We start from the raw sequence: 19,205 nt of genomic DNA on the forward strand, positions 1-19,205 counted from the left end.
GGCCATTTCCATTGTTTCCACCTTTTGGCTCTTATAGGTAATGCTACTATGAAACTTTATGTGCAAGTCCTTATGTGGACATGTTTTGGTCTTGGGTATACATCTAGGATTGGAATTGCTGAATCATGTGGTAACTATATGTTTAACCTTTTAGAGAAGTACCAGACTGTTTTCCAAAGATGATGCACCATTTTACAATCCCAACAGTAGCATATGAGGGGTCAAATTTCTCCACATCCACACCAATACTTGTCTTTTCTATTACAGCCATCCTAGTGGGTTTGAAGTGGCACTGCCAGCATTTCCCTGCTGACTAATGATGCTGAGCATCTTTTCGTGTTTGTTGGTCATTTATATATCTTAGAAATGTTTATTTGGATTCTTTGCCCATTTTTAAATTGAATTGTTTAAATTTTATTATTGAGTTGTAAGAGCCATTGAAAGACTTGGAGAAGAGGAATAAAAAAAAATCTATCAGTTGGAGTCAGCTAAGCAAAAAGGAGAAAATAAATATCATTTATCCCTGTTTTACGGGTGAGTTAATGCCCAATAATGTCAGTGAGTGGCAGAGGTAAGATTCAAATTAAGTTTGATTCCAGAGGCTTAACTCCTAGTCTTAATCAAGAATGGGACAGTGGTTCCCTGAATTCTAGCTTAGTCCCTTGTCCCCAATTCTCCTAAATTACTATAATCTTTCACCAAACGCTCCATCCCTGGCCAGCCCCGCGCTCCTTGCCGAACTCCCCCGAAGGCGCCAGCAGATGGCGATCGAGCCCCCGCGGGCCGCTCTGTCTGCCGCGCGCACATCTGTGGTGCCAGGTCGCAGGAGACACCGCCGCGCTTCCGCGAGCCGGTCAAGGTAAGCTAGGCTCTCCGAGAGCCGCCTGGACGTTCCCCACTGCCCTCTCCCTTCAGTAAGGGGTTAGCTCCCCAGTTTGTAGCATAGCGTGCCCAGTACCGGGGTCAGAGTGCCCAGGCGGAGGCCTGGTAGCCACCGGAGAAGGTAGAGCTTGGACGTCTGGGTTCCGGCGAGGCTAACCGGCTCTAGACCCCACGTCTTTGCCTTGCTGCGCTGGGGAGGTCGCACCTCTTCAGGCAAACCTGGCCGTCCGGAAACGGAATGATTTCTCCCCTTCGTCCCCTCGGTCCCCGTCAGGCGGCGCCGTCTGCCTGACCTGGGTTTCTCTGCGGCTACGAGTCCTGGCCACCTAAGGGGTGTTGATTGACAAGGAGAGAAGAGGAGAAACTCAGAGAACAGTCTACCACTTGGAATAAGTGTCGCTCGTGGACTGTTTTTCATTAGGCTCTCCTCGAGTACGTATGCAAATTCTTAACGCTCCACCCGCTAAGTTCTTGATTGAGTAGATCTGGGGTGGGGTCTGGAAATGAACATTTTAAACAGCCGCTCCGGGTTGATGCCCATAGTCTGTGGACCTCACCTTCAGGAACACTGGTGGAGAGGAGTATTGCATTGGGTTGGCTCTGGGACTGTTTATATTCAGGAGGGCTTCCAAGAGAAAGTGATTCTAGCTGGGCTTTATATTGAGGGACCAGAATATCCACTATTTTTTTGCCCCACAGTGATGAATTCCCTCCCTCGCCACCACCAGGATGCAGAAGATCTCAGTGCTGCTCTCCCTGGCCTGGGTCTGCTTCCTCTTCTACGCGGGCATTGCCCTCTTCACCAGTGGCTTCCTGCTTACCCGTTTGGAGCTCACCAACCATAGCAGCTGCCAAGAGCCCCCAGGCCCAGGATCCCTGCCATGGGGGAGTCGACAGGAGCCTGGGGCCTGCTGGATGGCTCCTCGGTTCTCCCGGGTTGTATTGGTGCTGATAGATGCTCTGCGATTTGACTTCACCCAGCCCCAGCACTCACATGCTTCTGGGGAGCCTCCTGTCTTACTGCCCTTCCTGGGAAAACTGGGCACCTTACAGAGGATCTTGGAGATTCAGCCCCACCATGCCAGGCTCTACCAATCCAAGGCTGATCCGCCCACCACCACCATGCAGCGCCTTAAGGCACTCACCACTGGCTCGCTGCCTACCTTTGTTGATGCTGGCAGTAACTTTGCCAGCTATGCTATAGTGGAAGACAATCTCATTAAACAGTTCACCAGTACAGGTTAGTCTGGGCCTCTTTAGAGACCAAGAATACCTTGGCAAATTTATTCTTTAGAAATCAGAGAACTAGAACTTTGGGTGCCCAGCTGGATGCTTGACTATGCTGTAGAAGGGTAAGAAGAGAAAGAGCCCAGGGCCATGCAGGGAGTGCAGGTCCAGGCTTTGTTCTTCTGCAGTTTCTAATCTGCATGGGGTGTTTTACTTTTTTGGGAGCTCTAAGGGGTGTGGAGAGACAGGAAAAGATGTGGGTCTGGTAACTTCACAAGTGTGGAGAAGAGAGCAGAGGGTCCAGGCACTGTCCACTAACTGATTTGGAAAAAGTAAGACATACACAGTAAAAACAGCAGCAGAGTTAGCCAGGGACTGAGAATACAGACCCTTTTGTAGGAACAAGGAGTGTAGGTCTGGGAGAAGTATGGTTATCAGGGAGAGCTTCCTGGCAGAAAGTTTTAGGCCACGAACAATAAAGAGTTGCTGGATGGAACTGCTATGCCTTAGAATGAATGGTTGGGATTTTTGATGGGTCTTCACAGGGCTTCCTTGTTTCTTTTCCCCTGCCCTGATACCTACTCAGACTGTGACCTGCTCTCATGTCCCTACAGGAAGGCGTGTGGTCTTCATGGGAGATGACACGTGGAAAGATCTTTTCCCTGGAGCTTTCTCCCAAGCTTTCTTCTTCCCATCCTTCAATGTCAGAGACCTACACACAGTGGACAATGGCATCCTGGAACACCTTTACCCGACCAGTGAGCATGGCGCCAGAGGCAGGCCTAAGACTGGGAGCTGGGGAGGCTGCTTCAGGTCACCAATTCCAAGTCTCCCATGGGTGCAATGGTCTGTCCCTGGACAGAGGACTGACAGCCTGGCTGGGATTGAGAAGTGGGCCTTAGTCCCCTGTGCTCAGTGTTCTTCCCTTCACAGTGGACAGTGGTGAATGGGACGTGCTGATTGCTCACTTCCTGGGTGTGGATCACTGTGGCCACAAGCATGGCCCTTACCACCCTGAAATGGCCAAGAAACTTAGCCAGATGGACCAGGTGATCCAGTGAGTGTGGGTCATGGGCTGGGGGAGTGGGTTTGTGTCTGAAAATCTCAGGATAAATGATACCAAGAGAAAAAGTCCTTATCTTGGGGCCTGTTTCCTAGTTGAATTCTGTCTTGTATAGGCTTTTTTCTGAAGATAGGGGCCTTATCTGTCTTGAGTAACTCGTGTAACTGAGGCAATAGGGTCATAACTAAAGAGGTGTCTCTTTGCCAGACATATAGGCTCTACTAATGGAAGTTACAGCTGGGCGGAATGGGTTCCTGAGAAAAATGTTTATCCATCCTTACTCTCTGACACATTTCTTGGCCCCAGACGACTTGTGGAGCGTCTGGAGAATGACACACTGCTGGTGGTGATTGGGGACCATGGGATGACCATGAGTGGGGACCATGGAGGGGACAGTGAACTGGAGATCTCAGCTGCGCTTTTTCTGTACAGTCCAACAGCCCTCTTCCCCAGCACCCCACCAGAGGTGAGGCCTGAGGTGTGCTTTGTTTGGTCTCCTGGGATTCAGCCCACGTCAGGATTACAGCATCCTTGTGGATGCCTTCATTTTAGGCCCATAAGTTCATGATCGAGGCATCCCCCACTCTCATGTCCTATGTAGGCCCCAATGTCTTCCATCACAAACACTGACCTTAACTCTGGTGAACCTATTGACCCTGTCCTTGTTCTTTAGGAGCCAGAGGTAGTTCCTCAAGTCAGCCTAGTGCCTACACTGGCCCTGCTGCTGGGCCTGCCCATTCCATTTGGGAACATTGGGGAGGTGATGGCTGAGCTATTCTCAGAGGTCGAAGGCTCGCAACCTTACTCTTCTGCTGTTGCCCAGGCCTCAGCTCTCCATTTAAATGCTCAGCAGGTAAGTAATGGGTTGGGCTTCCACATAACAGCTAGGGTAGGCATGGGAGAAGCATAATGACCCACTCCACTGTCCTTAGTTCAGTCTTAATCCCACCTTCCATAGAAATATCCTCCCATTATCCCTCCCTTCCCCCTGTCCTGGACAGAGTTTGGGTCCCTGATTCCCAGATACCTGCTTTGGTACCTATTCTTGCTCTTTCCCAGTTTATATCTCTGACCTGTTCCCTTGGCCTCTGACCTTTTCTGCCAGGTGTCCCGATTTCTTCACACCTACTCAGCTGCTGCTCAGGACCTCCAAGTTAAGGAGCTTCATCGACTGCAGAACCTATTTTCCAAGGCCTCTGCTGACTACCAGCGTCTTCTGCAGAGCCCCCAGGGGGCTGAGGCAGCACTACAGACTGTGATTACTGAGCTGCAGCAGTTCCTGCGGGGAGTTCGAGCCATGTGCATTGAATCTTGGGCTCGTTTCTCCCTGGTCCACATGGCAGGCGGCACTGCTCTCTTGGCTGCTGCCTGCTTTCTGTGCCTGCTGGCATCCCAGTGGGCAACATCCCCAGGCTTCAACTTCTGCCCTCTTTTCTTAATACCCATGGCCTGGGGTCTGGCTGGGGCTGTAGCATGTGCTGGATTCCTGACAGCTGCTGGACTGAAGCTGGATCCAGTGGTTCTAGGGGCTGTGGCTGCAGTGGGCACCCTCCTGCCTCTTCTGTGGAAAGGCTGGGCTGGCTGGGAGTCTAACAGGCCACTGGCAGCCCTCCTTCCCATGCCTGGGCCTGTCCTGTTTCTCCTGATCATTCGCTTTGCTGCTTTCTTTTCTGATAGTTTTGTTGTAGCTGAGGCCAGGGCCACCCCATTCCTTTTGGGTTCACTTATCTTGCTCCTGGTTGCCCAGCTTCACTGGGAGGGCAAGCTGCTGTCACCTAAGCTACTCACAATACCCCGCCTTGGCTTCTTGGCCCCACCAGACTCCCCACGGCACAATGGTGTTCATGCCCTGGGGCTTGGAGTTGGGTTGCTTTTATGTATAAGGCTAGCTGGCCTCTTTCATCGCTGCCCTGAAGAGACACCTGCTTGCTGCTCCTCTCCCTGGCTGAGTCCTTTGGCATCCATGGTGGGTAGTCGAACCAAAAATTTGTGGTATGGAGCTTGCGTGGGGGCTCTGATAGCCCTGTTAGCTGCTGTGCGCCTGTGGCTTCACCACTATAGTAATCTCAAGAGCCCGGAGCCCCCTGTCCTCTTCATACGCTGGGGGCTGCCCCTGATGGTACTGGGCACTGCTGCCTACTGGGCATTGGCTTCAGGGGCAGATGAAGCACCCCCACGTCTCCGGGCCCTGGTTGCGGGGGCATCAGTTGTGCTACCTCGGGCTGTGGCAGGGCTGGCTGCTTCTGGGCTTGTGCTACTGCTCTGGAGGCCTGTGACTGTGCTGGTAAAGGCTGCAATGGGTGCTCCAAGGACTAGGACTGTCCTTACTCCCTTCTCAGGCCCCCCAACTTCTCAGGCTGACTTGGATTATGTAGTTCCTCAAATCTACCGACACATGCAGGAGGAGTTCCGGGACCGACTAGAGAGGACCAAATCACAGGGCCCCTTGACAGTGGCTGCTTATCAGCTGGGGAGCGTCTACTCAGCTGCTATGGTCACAGCGCTCACTCTCTTGGCCTTCCCACTTCTGCTGTTGCATGCAGAGCGCATTAGCCTTGTGTTCCTGCTTCTGTTTCTGCAGAGCTTCCTTCTCCTGCATCTGCTTGCTGCTGGGATACCCATCACCACCCCTGGTAAATACATACCTCAGCCCTGATTCATCCAAGGGCAGTAGTGATGTGAGTTCAACCCCTCTTATTTCCAGGGAGGAGTTGCTCCACAGGTTCTTCACCTTGACACAGGGCCTCAGCCCTTACACAGTTGGGAAGGTCTTCCTGAAGTTCTATCTCTTATCTGCTAGCCAAGCTAATTGGTCCCTCCCTGTATGCATGCACTTGGGCTTGGAGTTGGGTTGCTTTTATGTATCAGGCTTTGGGGGCCAGCAAAGCTCAGGAAGAGGGAGACAAGAGGTACTCCAAAACTCATTTCTTAGGAAATGCTGCATCTTCATGAGCACATTCCCTGATTTTTCCAGTGATGGGAGTGGTGAATTATGAGCATATAATACGATAGAGAGCTGTGTGTATATGAGAAAGAGATTGGTCATTCAGCCTCTTTCATTGGGGTTCAGAGAAATGGAGCTTTATGCCACAGAGAGAATTAGAATAGCAGAATATGGACCGTAAGGAGGTTGGGGTGATGGGCATGGGTAGTGTATACATGTATGAAATTCAGCACTAAAGTAGTAGGCATATGTGATCTGCGGCAGCAGGCTATGAATTCAGGAGTGGGATGTGACTAAAAAGGTTTATTTCTTCCTCTAGGTCCTTTTACTGTGCCATGGCAGGCAGTCTCTGCTTGGGCCCTCATGGCCACACAGACCTTCTACTCCACAGGCCATCAGCCTGTCTTTCCAGCTATCCATTGGCATGCAGCTTTCGTGGGATTCCCAGAGGGTCATGGCTCCTCCACCTGGCTGCCTGCTTTGCTGGTGGGAGCCAACACCTTTGCCTCCCATCTCCTCTTTGCAGGTACCTCCTCACTCCTCCTTTGCTTCCACTGTTTACTCTGGTTTTATGGAAGGAGAGAAAATACATGGGTTTGAGTGGGGAGATGTGATTTTGTTGGATCTTTGCTACCCATTGGCCTGTGCTAACAACTAGAATAGTTAGGGGCCAGGGTGGCCTGGTCCCGGAATCCTCCATTGATTCTAGCCCCACCTTCCTCTGAGGCAGTAGGTTGTCCATTGCTCCTGCTCTGGCCTTTCCTATGTGACAGTCAAGGGCCCCGGAAAAGGCAGCACCCCCCAGGGGATGAAGCTGAGGCCAGAGTCATGCATGAGGAGGAGGAGGAGCCACTAATGGAGATGCGGCTCCGGGATGCACCGCACCACTTCAATGCAGCGCTTCTGCAACTGAGCCTCAAGTACCTCTTTGTCCTTGGTATTCAGGTGTGTGCAGGGGAATCATGGAGTTAGTAACCTTTTCTCTTCTGTACATCACTTAATCTTTGTTTCATACTTTGCCAAAGCCCTGGGAGAGAGCCTTGACTGAGATACAAATAAGCAAAGTGGTTGCCCAAAGCTAGTGGCCTCAAATGGCTGTACTGAGACCTGACATGGGACTCCTTATTCCTAGTCTTAGATTATTTCCTCTCTGCAAGCTAGATCTGGATCTTGCTGGTTGTGTTTGGGGGTTACTTCATTAGTGGGAGGACTGGAAAAGCTGAGATGATGTCCAGGAGTTTGTCCCAGCTGTGGTCATGGGTCCTTGTCTTCAGTGGCAGAGGGTGTGACTCTGGCATTTCCCTCCACTCTGGGAGGCAGAGCCAGCCTGAGTGTAAGCAACACAGATGGGTGGTGCTTGCCCAAGATCACAGTGAGTTACAGTGGGGCTTGGAAAACAATTAGGTCTCCTAACTCCTAGCCCAGAGATTTTTCCACTGACACACACTACTTTCCTACTCCTCCCATTCTTCACAGAGGTCTACAGTGACTCTCTCTTTGACCCACTTCCTTCTCCCTTTCCCAAGTAACTTGACCCCTCCTCTTCTCCCTTAGATTTTGGCATGTGCCTTGGCAGCCTGCATCCTCCGCCGGCATCTCATGGTCTGGAAGGTGTTTGCCCCCAAGTGAGTGGATTTGCTTGAGAACTATTGATATTGGGAACGGTGAAGCTTGGAGCAAAGAAATGAACATCCAGGGTGGACAAAGTTTGCCTCATGAGGCAAAAGGTTCTAGACCTACTCTCAGTGTCCCCTGAGATTCTCTGCTTCTCTTTGCAGGTTCATTTTTGAGGCAGTAGGCTTCATTGTGAGCAGCGTGGGACTTTTTCTGGGCATAGCTTTGGTGATGCGAGTGGATGGTGCTGTGAGCTCCTGGTTCAGGCGGCTAGTTCTGGCCCAGCAGAGGTAGTCCAGGCTGCATGTGCTGGCTCCTGGCTATGGGGAGAACTGGAGGACAGTCCATTCTGGCCTGTATGGGTGCTGTATCATCTGCAAGAGAGGCTTAGCCACATTTCTTACCACCATGCAGCCAAGAGCTACTGGCATCTGGGACTTCGTTATTTTATAATCCATAATTATAGTGTAGCCTGATCCTGCTTTGGATGCATGGGGTGGTCTCTAAAGTGGAATAAAATAATAATGTAAATATGTGTGTCTGAAATGCGGGGGAGCCCCCACTGTCCTATAGGGATTAGGGAGATGATCAGTCTCCCCTCCCACCAGGCACAGATGGGATCAGCCATCTAATGCCGACCTGGCTGCACCTGAGAACATGTGGGAAGTGATTGAGTCATCTGAATTCACTTCCCCACCTCTTTCCAAATCACTTCTCTTATCCTACCTTCCATGTTCTTTGCCATGCAACATACTTTCTTAAATTCTTATGCTTTGGCTGATAGAAGAGATGGCTGAAAAGACAAGCCCAGGCATCATGGAGTACACAGACTTCCACTATCTCAAGCCCCAAATAGTGCTGTGTCCCCTCCTCTACTGTGTCCTTTCTCTCCAAACACCCTTTGCCTTTCACTAGGCCTTCCTTGTTTCCCAAACGTATGTTGCTTTTTATCAGACCTACTTGCCTATCGTACACAGCATTCTACCTTATCCCATTGATTATTCCTGACTTGAAGCCAAAACTGAATCTACTACTCTTCATGCATGTCTCCTGTGCCTTCCATACACCTCATTATTCCTGTGTCATGAAATCCTTGGGGAAATGTCCATCAAAGGATGGGGGGAAAGGCTTCGAGGAGTAGGGTGAGGACTGGGGCCTGAGATGTGAGAGTGCTCAGGATAGGAGGAGATTGAAGAGAATACATATTAAACTGGGACACCACCTACTGTTAATTTGCAGAAAGAAGAAAAGCTGAGTAGCTGTGATTGTGAAGTAAAGGCATCCACTACTGTGGTAGCTAAAGGAAAAGTTCTGATTATTAGTGGCCAAGTCTCTAGTGCTACAGAAATCAAATAGAAAGATGATGAAAAGTGTGTACTGTTTCAAGCAACTAGAGGATGGGATATTGGCAGCCCTGGCAGGAATAGGTTTAATAATGCAAGAAGAGAAGTTAGGCCCCAGCTAGACTGTTAGATTAATTAGGAAGAAATCCTTTCCCCTCCTTCAATCTGGTGGACACAACTTCCAAGCATCTAGGAAGCAGACAGTGCCTCTGTGAGAAAAAATTAAGACCCCTTCTGTTTTATCCCTAACATCCATGGGAAGGGTTTCAGACCCCAGTCCCTTACCCTGTCCTAGTTAGATTCCCCTACCTGCCTTTGTTCATTTGTTTGTTTGTTTGTTTGTTTGTTTTTGCAGGGAGTCCCCTTCCCTGGAGCCTAAGGTAATCTGCAGCTCTGCCAATCACTATGTCCTTTTCTCCTGGTCTATCTACAAGATCCTTTCAGAGAAAGATACATTACACTATTAAAATTTCTTACCTCTGCTTTTTATCTTACATCAAAGAGTCCATTCCACACTAACATTTCTTTTTTCCAGAGCTTTATTTATCAAGGTACAATTTACTATAAAATTGACCCATTTAAAGTTTACGCTTCAGTGACTTTTAGTATATTCAGAGTTGTACAACCATCATGACAGTCTTGGAATATTTTAATCAACCCCAAAAGAAAATACTCTTCCTATAACCCTCCAGCCCTCTCCATCCTAATCCCTACCTGTGGACAACCACTAATCTACTTTCTGACTGTATTTGCCTCATCCAGATGTAATATATAAATGGAATCATATAATATGTGGCCTTTTCTGTCTGGCTTCTTTCACTCAGACTGATGTTTTCAAAGTTCATGTTGCAGCATGTATCAGTACTTTGGCTCTTTATGGCCATATAATATTCCATTGTGTGGATATATCACATTTTGTTTATCCATTCATCCACTCGTGGACATTTGGGTAATTCGCACCTTGTGGTTATTTTGAATAATGCTGCTGTGAACATACATATACAAGTTTTGTTTGGACATATTTTAATTTTTATTGGGTTTATACCTAGTGCTATATTGTGGAATTACTAGGTCATGTGGTAAATCTATGTTTAGCTTATTGAGGAACTGCCAGTCCTTTTTCCAAAGCTGCTGCACCGTTTTATATTCCCATCAGCAGTGTATGAGGATACCAATTACTATACATCTATGCCAATACTTACTACCTATCTTTGAATTTAACCATCCTAGTGGGTATGAAGTGATATCTCATTGTGGTACTGGTTTGATGTCCTTGATGACAAATGATGTTGAGCATCTTTTCTTGTGCTTACTGGAGAACTGTCCATTCAGATCCTTATCTGTTTTTAATTGGGTTGTCTTTTTATTATTGAGTTATATGCATTGTTTATATATTCTAGATACAAGTCACTTTTCAGATATATGATTTGCAAATATCCATTCTGTGGGTTGTCTTCATTTTGTTGATAGCATCATCTGAAGTACAAAATTTTAAAAAAACTTAAAGAATATCTGTAGGCATTTTATTAACATACTGTCAATATTTTGCCCCACTTGCCTTAACCTTTGTTCATGTTCTTAAGTGATTGCGCACCACACCACACACATCTCCACCTCAAAATCATTTTTCCAAACCTTTTGAGAGACAGTTACATGTTGACGACATGGCCCTTTACCCTTCTGCCTCCTTGAGTAAGGATATTCTCTTATAAACTCCCCAGTACATTTACCAACTTAAGTTAAATTTACATAGTATGATACTTAAATTTATCATCAGTATTCCAATTTCATCAGCTGACACAATAAAATGTTCATAGCAGTTTTTACTCATTAATATGGGATTCAGCTTAAGATCACGTATTGTACTTGTCATGTCTTTTTAATTTCCTTCACTCTGGAACTGTTCAGTCAGGAATTAATTTTTTTCATGTTTTTATTTTCAAATTTTAAAAATTTTTATGAAGTTTAATTCATCCTATTTTTTTTTGTTGTGCTTTTTGTGTTACATATAAAAAACTATTTTCAAGTGCTACAATGAGTTTTATAAAATTTTCATCACTCCCACAAATTGCCTACACTTGATTTATAATCAATCCCCAGTCCCACTCAGGCCACTGATCTGTTTTCTGTCTTTGTAAGTTTGTCTTCTCTGGACATTTCATACATATACAATCATGCAACTTGTGGCTTTTTGGTCTGGCTTCTGTGACTTAAAATAATGTTTTTGAGATTCATTCGTGTTGACATATGTATCACATTTTGCCCATTTTTATTGCTGAGTCATACTCCATTGTGTGGCTATGATCAACTGATGGACATTTTGATTGTTTCTAGTTTTTTAGTTATTAACGAATATTTTTGTAGTTGCTATGAGCATTTACATTCAAGTCTTGGGGTAGACATATGTTTTCATTTTTCCTGCATGGATTCCTTAGAGTGGAATTGATGAGTCCTAGGTAAGCTTATGATTTACTTTTTAAGGAACTGCCCAACTTTTGCAAGGTAATTATACCATTTTATTCCCACCAGCAATATATGGGGGTTCAGTCTCTCCACATCATCAACTTTGGCATTTTTTTATTGTAGCCATTCTATATATGTATGTACCTAATGGTATCTCATGGTTTTAATTTGTATTTCCCTAATGGCTAATGGTGTTTATCTTTTTATGTGCTTTTTAGCCATCTGTGTATCTTTTTTGGTAAAATGTCTATTCATTTTTTTCTGCCTGTCTTAAAATGGTTTTAAAAAGTTTTTATTATTAGGCTTTGAGAATCACCGGCGATATATTAGGGTTTCAGTCTCTCCACATCATCATCAACTTTGGCATTTTTTATTGTAGCCATTCTATATATGTATGTACCTAGTGGTATCTCATGGTTTTAATTTGTATTCCCCTAATGGCTAATGATGCTTATCTGTTTATGTGCTTTTTAGCCATCTGTGTATCTTTTTTGGTAAAATATCTATTCATTTTTTTCTGCCTATCTTAAAATGGTTTAAAAAAGTTTTTATTATTGGGCTTTGAGAATCACATATTGTGGATACAAGTCCATTACGAGGTGTATGATTTGCAAATAATTTCTCTCACTTTGTGACTTTTAATTTTTCTTGATGGTATCTCTGAGGCATAAGAGTTTTTAATTTTAATGAAGTTCGACTTCCCATTTTGAGTTGGTTTTATGTACGGTAAGAGTCGCGGTTTGGGAGTTTTTTTTCCTAACTCCCATTTGTTGAAAGGTAGGTACCTTTGAGCAGTGCAGGCTGCACAAGCACCGGGCCGCGCTGCCGACCAGTCGGAGGAGACTGGTGAGAGTGTTGGCGCTCCACGGAAAGCAGAGAAAGGCTGGGCTGATTACCGAGAGCCTGGGCTCGAGTCAGTTCCTTTTGGAGGTACTTTAAGCGGGGCTAGACTGTCTGTGGCGGCTTTGCGGAGGACTACGACTCCCAACATGCGTCGCGCGAACCTGCCCTCCGGCGGCGGCGGAGACGAGACAGACCTGCCAGTGTGGCTGCAAGGGAAGGGCTGTACCTCGGGTTCTGTAGCAATAGATTTCCCAAGGCTTATCTCTGCGAAGGCCTAGCAGGCGGAGCGGCGAGCAGAACGACCTCCGCATCCCGACACGGCCCCGCCTCTAGTTGTCCTCAGCCTCCCTCTCTGGTCAGGTAAGCGCTCTTTTTTTCGAGTTTCCCGCGGCAGCTTACCCTTGGAGACGACCGACCGCGGCCTAGAGTTTTGCGGGCGGGGCCCGCCAGAGGCTAGGGTGGAAGAGGCGATGGTAGAAGCCGGAGAGGCGGTAAGGAGAGTCCATTCTCCCAGAAAGGGCAGGCCGCCCAGGCTAAGGCCTTGGGGAGTCAAGGGAGCCGCGGGTGGATGCGGAAGTGCACCGACTCCTCCCCGCTCGGGTGGGGGCTTTGGCGGGGCCAGGCTTACCCTTCAGCAGCTCCCTCCAGGTGTCCGGGCCCAGCCTCGGCCACCACGTCCCACTGGACCCCTCTGGACTCTTCAATGTTACATGACAGCTGCCTGGATCTGTGGAGGGAAAAGAATGACCAGCTAGTGCGACAAGCCAAGGTAATAGGATTGCTGGGACCCAAACCAGCTTTGCAGCCCCAAACAGCCAGAAAGAAGGTTTGCAGTGGGATCGTCCCAGCCAGTAGGGAGAGGCTGAGCTTGACCTTCCCCCAAGAGCTAGACATGACTGGAGATGACATTTCCAAGATCCCCTTGCCACTGTTGCAAGGGGAGAGGTAAGGACTGATCCTCAGTGACATCCCATCCCACACTTGGCAGGTGGCTCAGGACTCTGGTCTGTCTCTGAGGAGACAGCAATTGGCTCAAGATGCACTGGAAGGGTTCAGGGTACTTCTCCATAGTCTGCAGGGTAAGCAGGGTCTTCCCCAGGATGGTCAGTTCCCCTTCTCCACAGCCAGAGACCCATTTTTCTTCATTTCTGGGGTTGAGGTGATTATTCAGGGGGCAGGGGTTCCTGCTTAAGGAACAGCCAAGACTAGAATGGAATCGTCTTTGTACAGACAAATCTCTCTCCTTCTTACACACACATGTAAACACACACACAGCAGCATTTGAAAAAGTGCTTTCCAGGATAGTCTAATTTGGAGAACTTTATGCCCTTTCCAAACTGCAACGGGTGGGTTCTTTATTGAGGCCATTTTGGTTGGGGTGGGGTGATCTCTGGGTTGGGATCTTCTTTGGGGTATCTTATGGAGGAGCCATCTGTGAGCGCAGCATTTGTTGCTCCAGGGCTCCCTGCAGCTGATCCTCTTCTCCACTTGGAATTGACTGTTATCTGCAACTTCATTACCCTGAGGGTGAGTCTGGCCCAGGGTTTCACTGACGACCAGGCACAGGATATCCAATGGGGCCTAGAGAGAGGTAAGGGCTAAAGATTGCCTTCCATTCTCCTGCCAGCCTCAGTCTGGATTTAAGTCATTGCAAGGAGGATGAGAGAAGCATCATAATTAGAAAAGATTATGCTCTTTTCTGGTCCGTCATGTGCTCCTCAGATCAAGAGCACCTTTGTGACCTTTGGATTCCTGCAGAGATGAGGTCCCACCTCAGCTGTATGTGTGTGTTCTCTACAGTGCTGGAGACCCAGGAGCAGCTGGGGTCAAGGCTGGAACATGGACTTGGAGGGCTGTGGGACTCTGTCCTCCATTCTTCCTCCCTTCCACCAGAGCTACTACCTGCCCTTCACCACCTAGCTGGCCTGCAGGCTGCCCTTTGGCTCAGCACTGATCGTCTTTGGGACTTGACCTTACTGCTACAGACCTTGAGTGGCAGCCAGGTAATGTGGGACACTTCCCTGGCTCACCTGGATCAAAGGGTCTCTTCCTTCTCTAACCCCTCCCAGCTGCAGTAATATCTTTGTGTGCTGGACTGGCTGCTGGGTTCGTGGTCAGAAGAAGGCTTCTCTCTGGGACTTTTAGGTGACCTTGTTCTGGTTGGTCCCTCACTGGGGGATTCTCTTGGGACCACTTTTTAAACATTAATGATGTTAGATATGGTTAGGACTCTCATAACCTTTCTGAAGTCACTTCCCCACCCTCAGCCTTCTTACCATTACACGTACATGATCCTTGCCCTGTGTCTTCATGGGTTTATACTTAGTGAGAGGTGCACTAGAATAGATCATTACTACCCCAGGTTTTTCTTCCTCTCTTTAAATTGCTCCACAGATATCTATCTCTCAAAATTGAAGGAGTGAAAATCAGGACGTCCTTTAAGTTCAAGGTCCAGCCAGGGTAGACTGAAACAGGAGAAGGAGGGGTTGTTACAGGCTTGGACCTTCTTATCGTCCTTCTCTCCCCAGAGTGGGGCCTCTGAAGATCTGCTGCTGCTTCTGAAAACTTGGAGCCCTCCAGCTGAGGAGTCAGATGCCCCGTTGACCCTGCAGGATGCCCGGGAGTTGAGGGATGTCCTTCTGACAGCTTCTGCTTATCGCCAAGGTTAGCTAGCAGTCTGGCTCATCCCTTCCTCCCCACTGCATGTTTTAAGAGGTCCTTTGGCTCGGCCTTTCCTGTCGTGTCTCATTTAGCTCATCAGAGCCTCCCTGTGCTCTTGTTCCCTATCAAGTCCCCTGCTCTATGGGCTTCTCTAAGTCACACCCTGATTGCCCTTAGGCCTCCAGGAGCTGATCACAGGGAGCCTGCCCAGGGCACTGAGTTGCTTGCATGAAGCAGCCTCAGGTCTGTGCCCACGGCCTGTGTTGGTCCAGGTGTACACAGCCCTGGGGACTTGTCTCCGTAAGATGGTAAAGACAGGGTGGGTTGGGGAAACCATGGGCATTATGGACGACTTTCTCCTTTGTGAGGTTACCTGATGCTTGTGTCCTCTCACCCTTCTAGGGAAATCCACAGAGAGGTCTGCTGTATTTGGTTGAAGCCTTGAAACATGGGTCAACCTGGGGCCCCCCACTTTTGGAGGCCTCCAGGCTATATCGGCAACTGGGGAACACAGCAGCAGAGCTGGAGAGTCTGGAGCTGCTGGTTGAGGTAAGACACTATGCCAGGTGAAGATACGGGGATGCTGAGATGCTTGCATTGGGAGAACTAGTCAAGGTATAAATAGAAGGAAGTATGGCTCTCAGAGATTATAGATAACAGTTTCTTCTTGTGCCTTTTAGGCCTTAAGTATCACTCACAGTTCTGAAGCCCCCCAGCTCCTCATTGAGGTAGAGTTGCTACTCCCGCAACCTGATCCAGCCTCATCCCTTCACTGTGGCACACAGAGCCAGGCCAAATACCTGCTAGCAAGCCGATGTCTACAGACGGGAAGGTGAGGTTCTGCCATACTGCTCACCTGAGCTAATTTTCCCATTTTTGATGCCTCCCCTGGGATGTACCTCTGTCTCTATTCTTGAAAGTAGTGAGGGGTGTGGATGGGTGAGTCAGAGACAGGACACAGGTTCCCCATTCCTGAGCCTCCTGCCTTTCTGCTGGACCCGAACCAGACTAACCTTGTTTTATCTTTAAAACTCTTATGTCTCTTCCCCAGTCCATTCTGTAAGGAAGTTAGATCTATACTGAGCCAGGATTGGAGCCCCAACCCCACCCTTTCTACTCTCCAGGGTCCTTGGTTAGCTAAGAGCCCTTGGAAGTCCCTATTAGGGCCTAAGATAAGGCTCATGGACTATGACTTCTCAGGGCAGAGGATGCTGCCGAGCATTACTTGGATCTGCTGGCCCTGTTGCTGGATGGCTCAGAGTCAAAGGTAGGCATGGCTTCAGGGTTCTTTGCAATGAGGTGGGAGTGTTGGAGTCTTCTTTGGAGTAGAGCAGGATTGCTGTTTTCTGTTTTTCCCTCTGCTGTCCTGTCCAATCTGGGGGTCAGGAAGGTTTCCAGAGCAAGGGGTCCAGGGCAGCGAGCAATGGGTGGTCTCTGCATGGTACCAGAGCCTGGTGAAGAGGTTGGGAGTATTCGTTCATGTCTCTTCATGAGGGTGTACTCTCCTCCCACCCCAGTTCTCCCCAGCCGCCTTCCCCCCAGGGCGTTGTGTGCCTGAGGTGTTCTTGGAGTCAGCAGCAGCCCTGATCCAGGCAGGCCGAGCCCAGAATGCCTTGACTGTATGTGAGGAGCTGCTCAGCCGCACATCATCTCTGCTTCCCAAGATGTCCCGGCTGTGGGAAGACGTCAGAAAAGGATCCAAGGAGTCACCACACTGCCCACTCTGGGTCTCTGCCACCTACCTGCTTCAGGGACAAGCCTGGGTGCACCTGGGGGCCAAAAAAGAAGCAATTAGTGAATTTAGCCGGTGAGCCAAGAAGCCAACCAGGGCCCTAGGAGAAGGGTGGAGGGATAATTTTCTGATTGAGACCTGAGTTGGTGAGCTCCATCTTATCTACTTATCCCAGGGTTTCTGAGGATGCCTCCTCATCGCTCATCATCTCTGATCTATGTCCCATTTCAGGTGCCTTGAGCTGCTCTACCGGGCCACACCTAAAGACAAAGGACAAGGTGATCTAGACATAATTTATTTCCTCCTTCCTGGAAGTGGTGATGGTGGGTTTTAGTCCCCTTTTCATGTGTCCCAGCCCACTAAGAGATTTAAGACAAAGGGACTCCAGACACAAAAAGCAATAGAGGGAGACATGGGGTTTGGTGACTATGTGACTGAGAACATATTTCTTGACTTTGGGGGTGATCCCTAGGGTCTGCTTCCAACTCTGATCATGGATGTACATCAGATGTGGCACTACAACAGCTTCGGGCAGCTGCCTTGATTAGTCGTGGGCTGGAATGGGTGGCCAGTGATCAGGATACCAAAGCCCTACAGGACTTCCTCCTCAGTGTGCAGATGTGCCCAGGTTTGTATACTTGCATGACATCAGCTGTGCACAAATGCACAAGGACAGGCCAAATGGGGGAGGTACTTAGGGATTAATAGAAGAGTGATATTCTGGATAGGAGGGGTGAATGGGGTTGTGTAGTATATACCTAGGGATGTTCCCAGGTGTGAAGACATATACAAGACTTAATATAGGAGTGTATGAAGGCTTCTTAAGAGTTCCCCAGTCTTCCCAGTGTCCTCAGACAATAACCATAACTATATTGGGAATGTGTTGGGCAAGAGCAGGGTCATCTGAGCCCTTTGTCCTGGGCAAGCAGTACACAGGGATAGGAATGTTGGGAATGATGTATCCCTGATTCCATGTGTGACTGTAGGCAAGACACTTATGCACTCTAGGTCTCAGTTTTCCTTTTTATAAAATGATTCTTAAGACTGCGTCAAGTTCTAAGGCTCTGTACTCTGGGGTGGGGCTATAGGTAATCAAGATGCTTCCTTTCACCTGCTTCAGACTCTGAGGCGGATGGACCGGAAAGATGAGGCCACTGCTCTCTGGTGGAGACTGGAGGCCCAAGCTAAGTTGCCACAAGATAATGCTACATGGTGAGGCTGAGGCTTGCGGGCTTGGGGCTGAGGGGCAGTGGGCATCCTGGGGTCTTTGGGCTTATTTTGGGTGGTGGTGAATGAAAAGGAGGCAATGGCTGTCCAGCCTTCTGCCTATCCTTCACCCTTAGGAATTATACTTTTGCTCTCCAGGTCTCTTCCCCTGTACCTAGAAACATGTTTGAGCTGGATACGGCCCCCTGACCGTGAAACCCTTCTTGAAGAGTTTCGGACGTCCTTGCTAGAGCCTTCTGACATATAGCTGTCATGTTTTGAAGAGCCCGAGCTGGGGACCCAGTGGCCCATTTCTCTGTGGGGAGGTCTTTCTGTTTCTGGAGTTGACCATTCCTTATAAGTCTGACATTGGAGTGGTTGGTGATAGTCCTGTAAAATTTGGCCTTGTTACTACCATTCTGGTTCCAGAGGAAGACCCCTACTTACAAAAAGGCATTGACTTTGCTCATGGCACCTTTTCCCCTGTTTTCCCCTTTCTTGTGTTGAGTAAAATCTCATATCCATCTCGTCTGCCTACTACATATATCTAAATATGAAGGCTCAATGCTGTCTTATTCACTTGCTTGCTGGTTGTCTAAGACGCGCTCTCCCAAGATCATCTACCTCATGAGCTTGAAGTCTGGGTAGAAGAAAGGGTTATAGGAATTCTTACTCATGAAGCAGTGGCTTTTAGTCCTTACCATTGCCTAAAAGCTACAGCTCCAAAGCCCAGGATCCTGTGCAAATTCATCCTGTGCAATTAAAAAATGAGTGGAGTTAGGTTTGGAAAATGGTCTGGAGAGACCTCTCAAGACAAGGGCAGGTATGTTTCTTAGAGGGGAACGACAAGCAGAACTCTCAGTCTCTGAGACTCCCCAGTTTGGGATTTGACTGTCTCAGTCAAAAATGTCAGTGTGCATAGTGGGTGAAGAGTGAATTGAATCAGCATGCCACCAAAGCCGGCTATTGAATACAGTCAGGGGTAGCTCTCAATTTGGGTCTACAGACTTCAGGTCTCAGGCTGCAATTTTCTTGCTGCTTTGGGCCCTGTCGAGTCTGCTGTGTTCTGTGATTGCCTTTTGACCCACTCTGGACTTAAGTGCTCCAGCTGGTGATATCGATACGCAGAAGTGAGAGGAAGAATGTACCTCCAAGCACTGAGGAACTGTAAAGCCTGTGGGACTTAGGTTATCAGAGTGCAATGACAATAGGGTAGAGTGGATTAAG

The 19,205-nt window shown here is 48.3% G+C and overlaps 2 protein-coding genes across 11 annotated transcripts; both read left to right on the forward strand.

Moving 5' to 3' along the window:
* The first annotated feature begins 785 nt into the window (after positions 1-785).
* Positions 786-10,511, forward strand: PIGO (phosphatidylinositol glycan anchor biosynthesis class O). 5 transcript variants are annotated; one of them, XM_017671987.3, is made up of 12 exons: positions 786-859; positions 1,157-1,314; positions 1,582-2,122; positions 2,724-2,867; positions 3,043-3,166; positions 3,479-3,638; positions 3,846-4,025; positions 4,278-5,805; positions 6,436-6,642; positions 6,847-7,061; positions 7,671-7,741; positions 7,895-10,511. In XM_017671987.3, the coding sequence occupies exons 3-12, from the start codon at positions 1,612-1,614 to the stop codon at positions 8,022-8,024; spliced, it is 3,270 nt and encodes a 1,089-aa protein (XP_017527476.1). In that variant the 5' UTR covers positions 786-859; positions 1,157-1,314; positions 1,582-1,611; the 3' UTR covers positions 8,025-10,511. The 5 variants fall into 5 exon arrangements, with proteins under 5 accessions (XP_017527476.1, XP_017527473.2, XP_036865750.1 ...); XM_017671984.3 differs by having other exon boundaries at positions 1,611-2,122; XM_037009855.2 differs by lacking the exon at positions 1,157-1,314 and having other exon boundaries at positions 791-859.
* Positions 10,512-10,730: 219 nt separating this feature from the next.
* Positions 10,731-18,505, forward strand: FANCG (FA complementation group G). 6 transcript variants are annotated; one of them, XM_017671974.3, is made up of 15 exons: positions 10,731-12,739; positions 13,018-13,148; positions 13,368-13,458; positions 13,839-13,970; positions 14,180-14,382; positions 14,908-15,043; positions 15,218-15,348; positions 15,443-15,589; positions 15,721-15,872; positions 16,241-16,307; positions 16,558-16,847; positions 17,004-17,050; positions 17,245-17,400; positions 17,861-17,984; positions 18,138-18,505. In XM_017671974.3, the coding sequence occupies exons 2-15, from the start codon at positions 13,083-13,085 to the stop codon at positions 18,244-18,246; spliced, it is 1,851 nt and encodes a 616-aa protein (XP_017527463.1). In that variant the 5' UTR covers positions 10,731-12,739; positions 13,018-13,082; the 3' UTR covers positions 18,247-18,505. The 6 variants fall into 6 exon arrangements, 4 of the variants coding, with proteins under 4 accessions (XP_017527463.1, XP_017527464.1, XP_017527461.1 ...); XM_017671975.3 differs by having other exon boundaries at positions 13,028-13,148; XR_001854929.3 differs by having other exon boundaries at positions 10,731-13,148; positions 17,893-17,984.
* Positions 18,506-19,205: the final 700 nt, after the last annotated feature.

The sequence above is a fragment of the Manis javanica genome, chromosome 2, assembly GCF_040802235.1.
Source record: "Manis javanica isolate MJ-LG chromosome 2, MJ_LKY, whole genome shotgun sequence".
Lineage (NCBI taxonomy): Eukaryota > Metazoa > Chordata > Mammalia > Pholidota > Manidae > Manis > Manis javanica.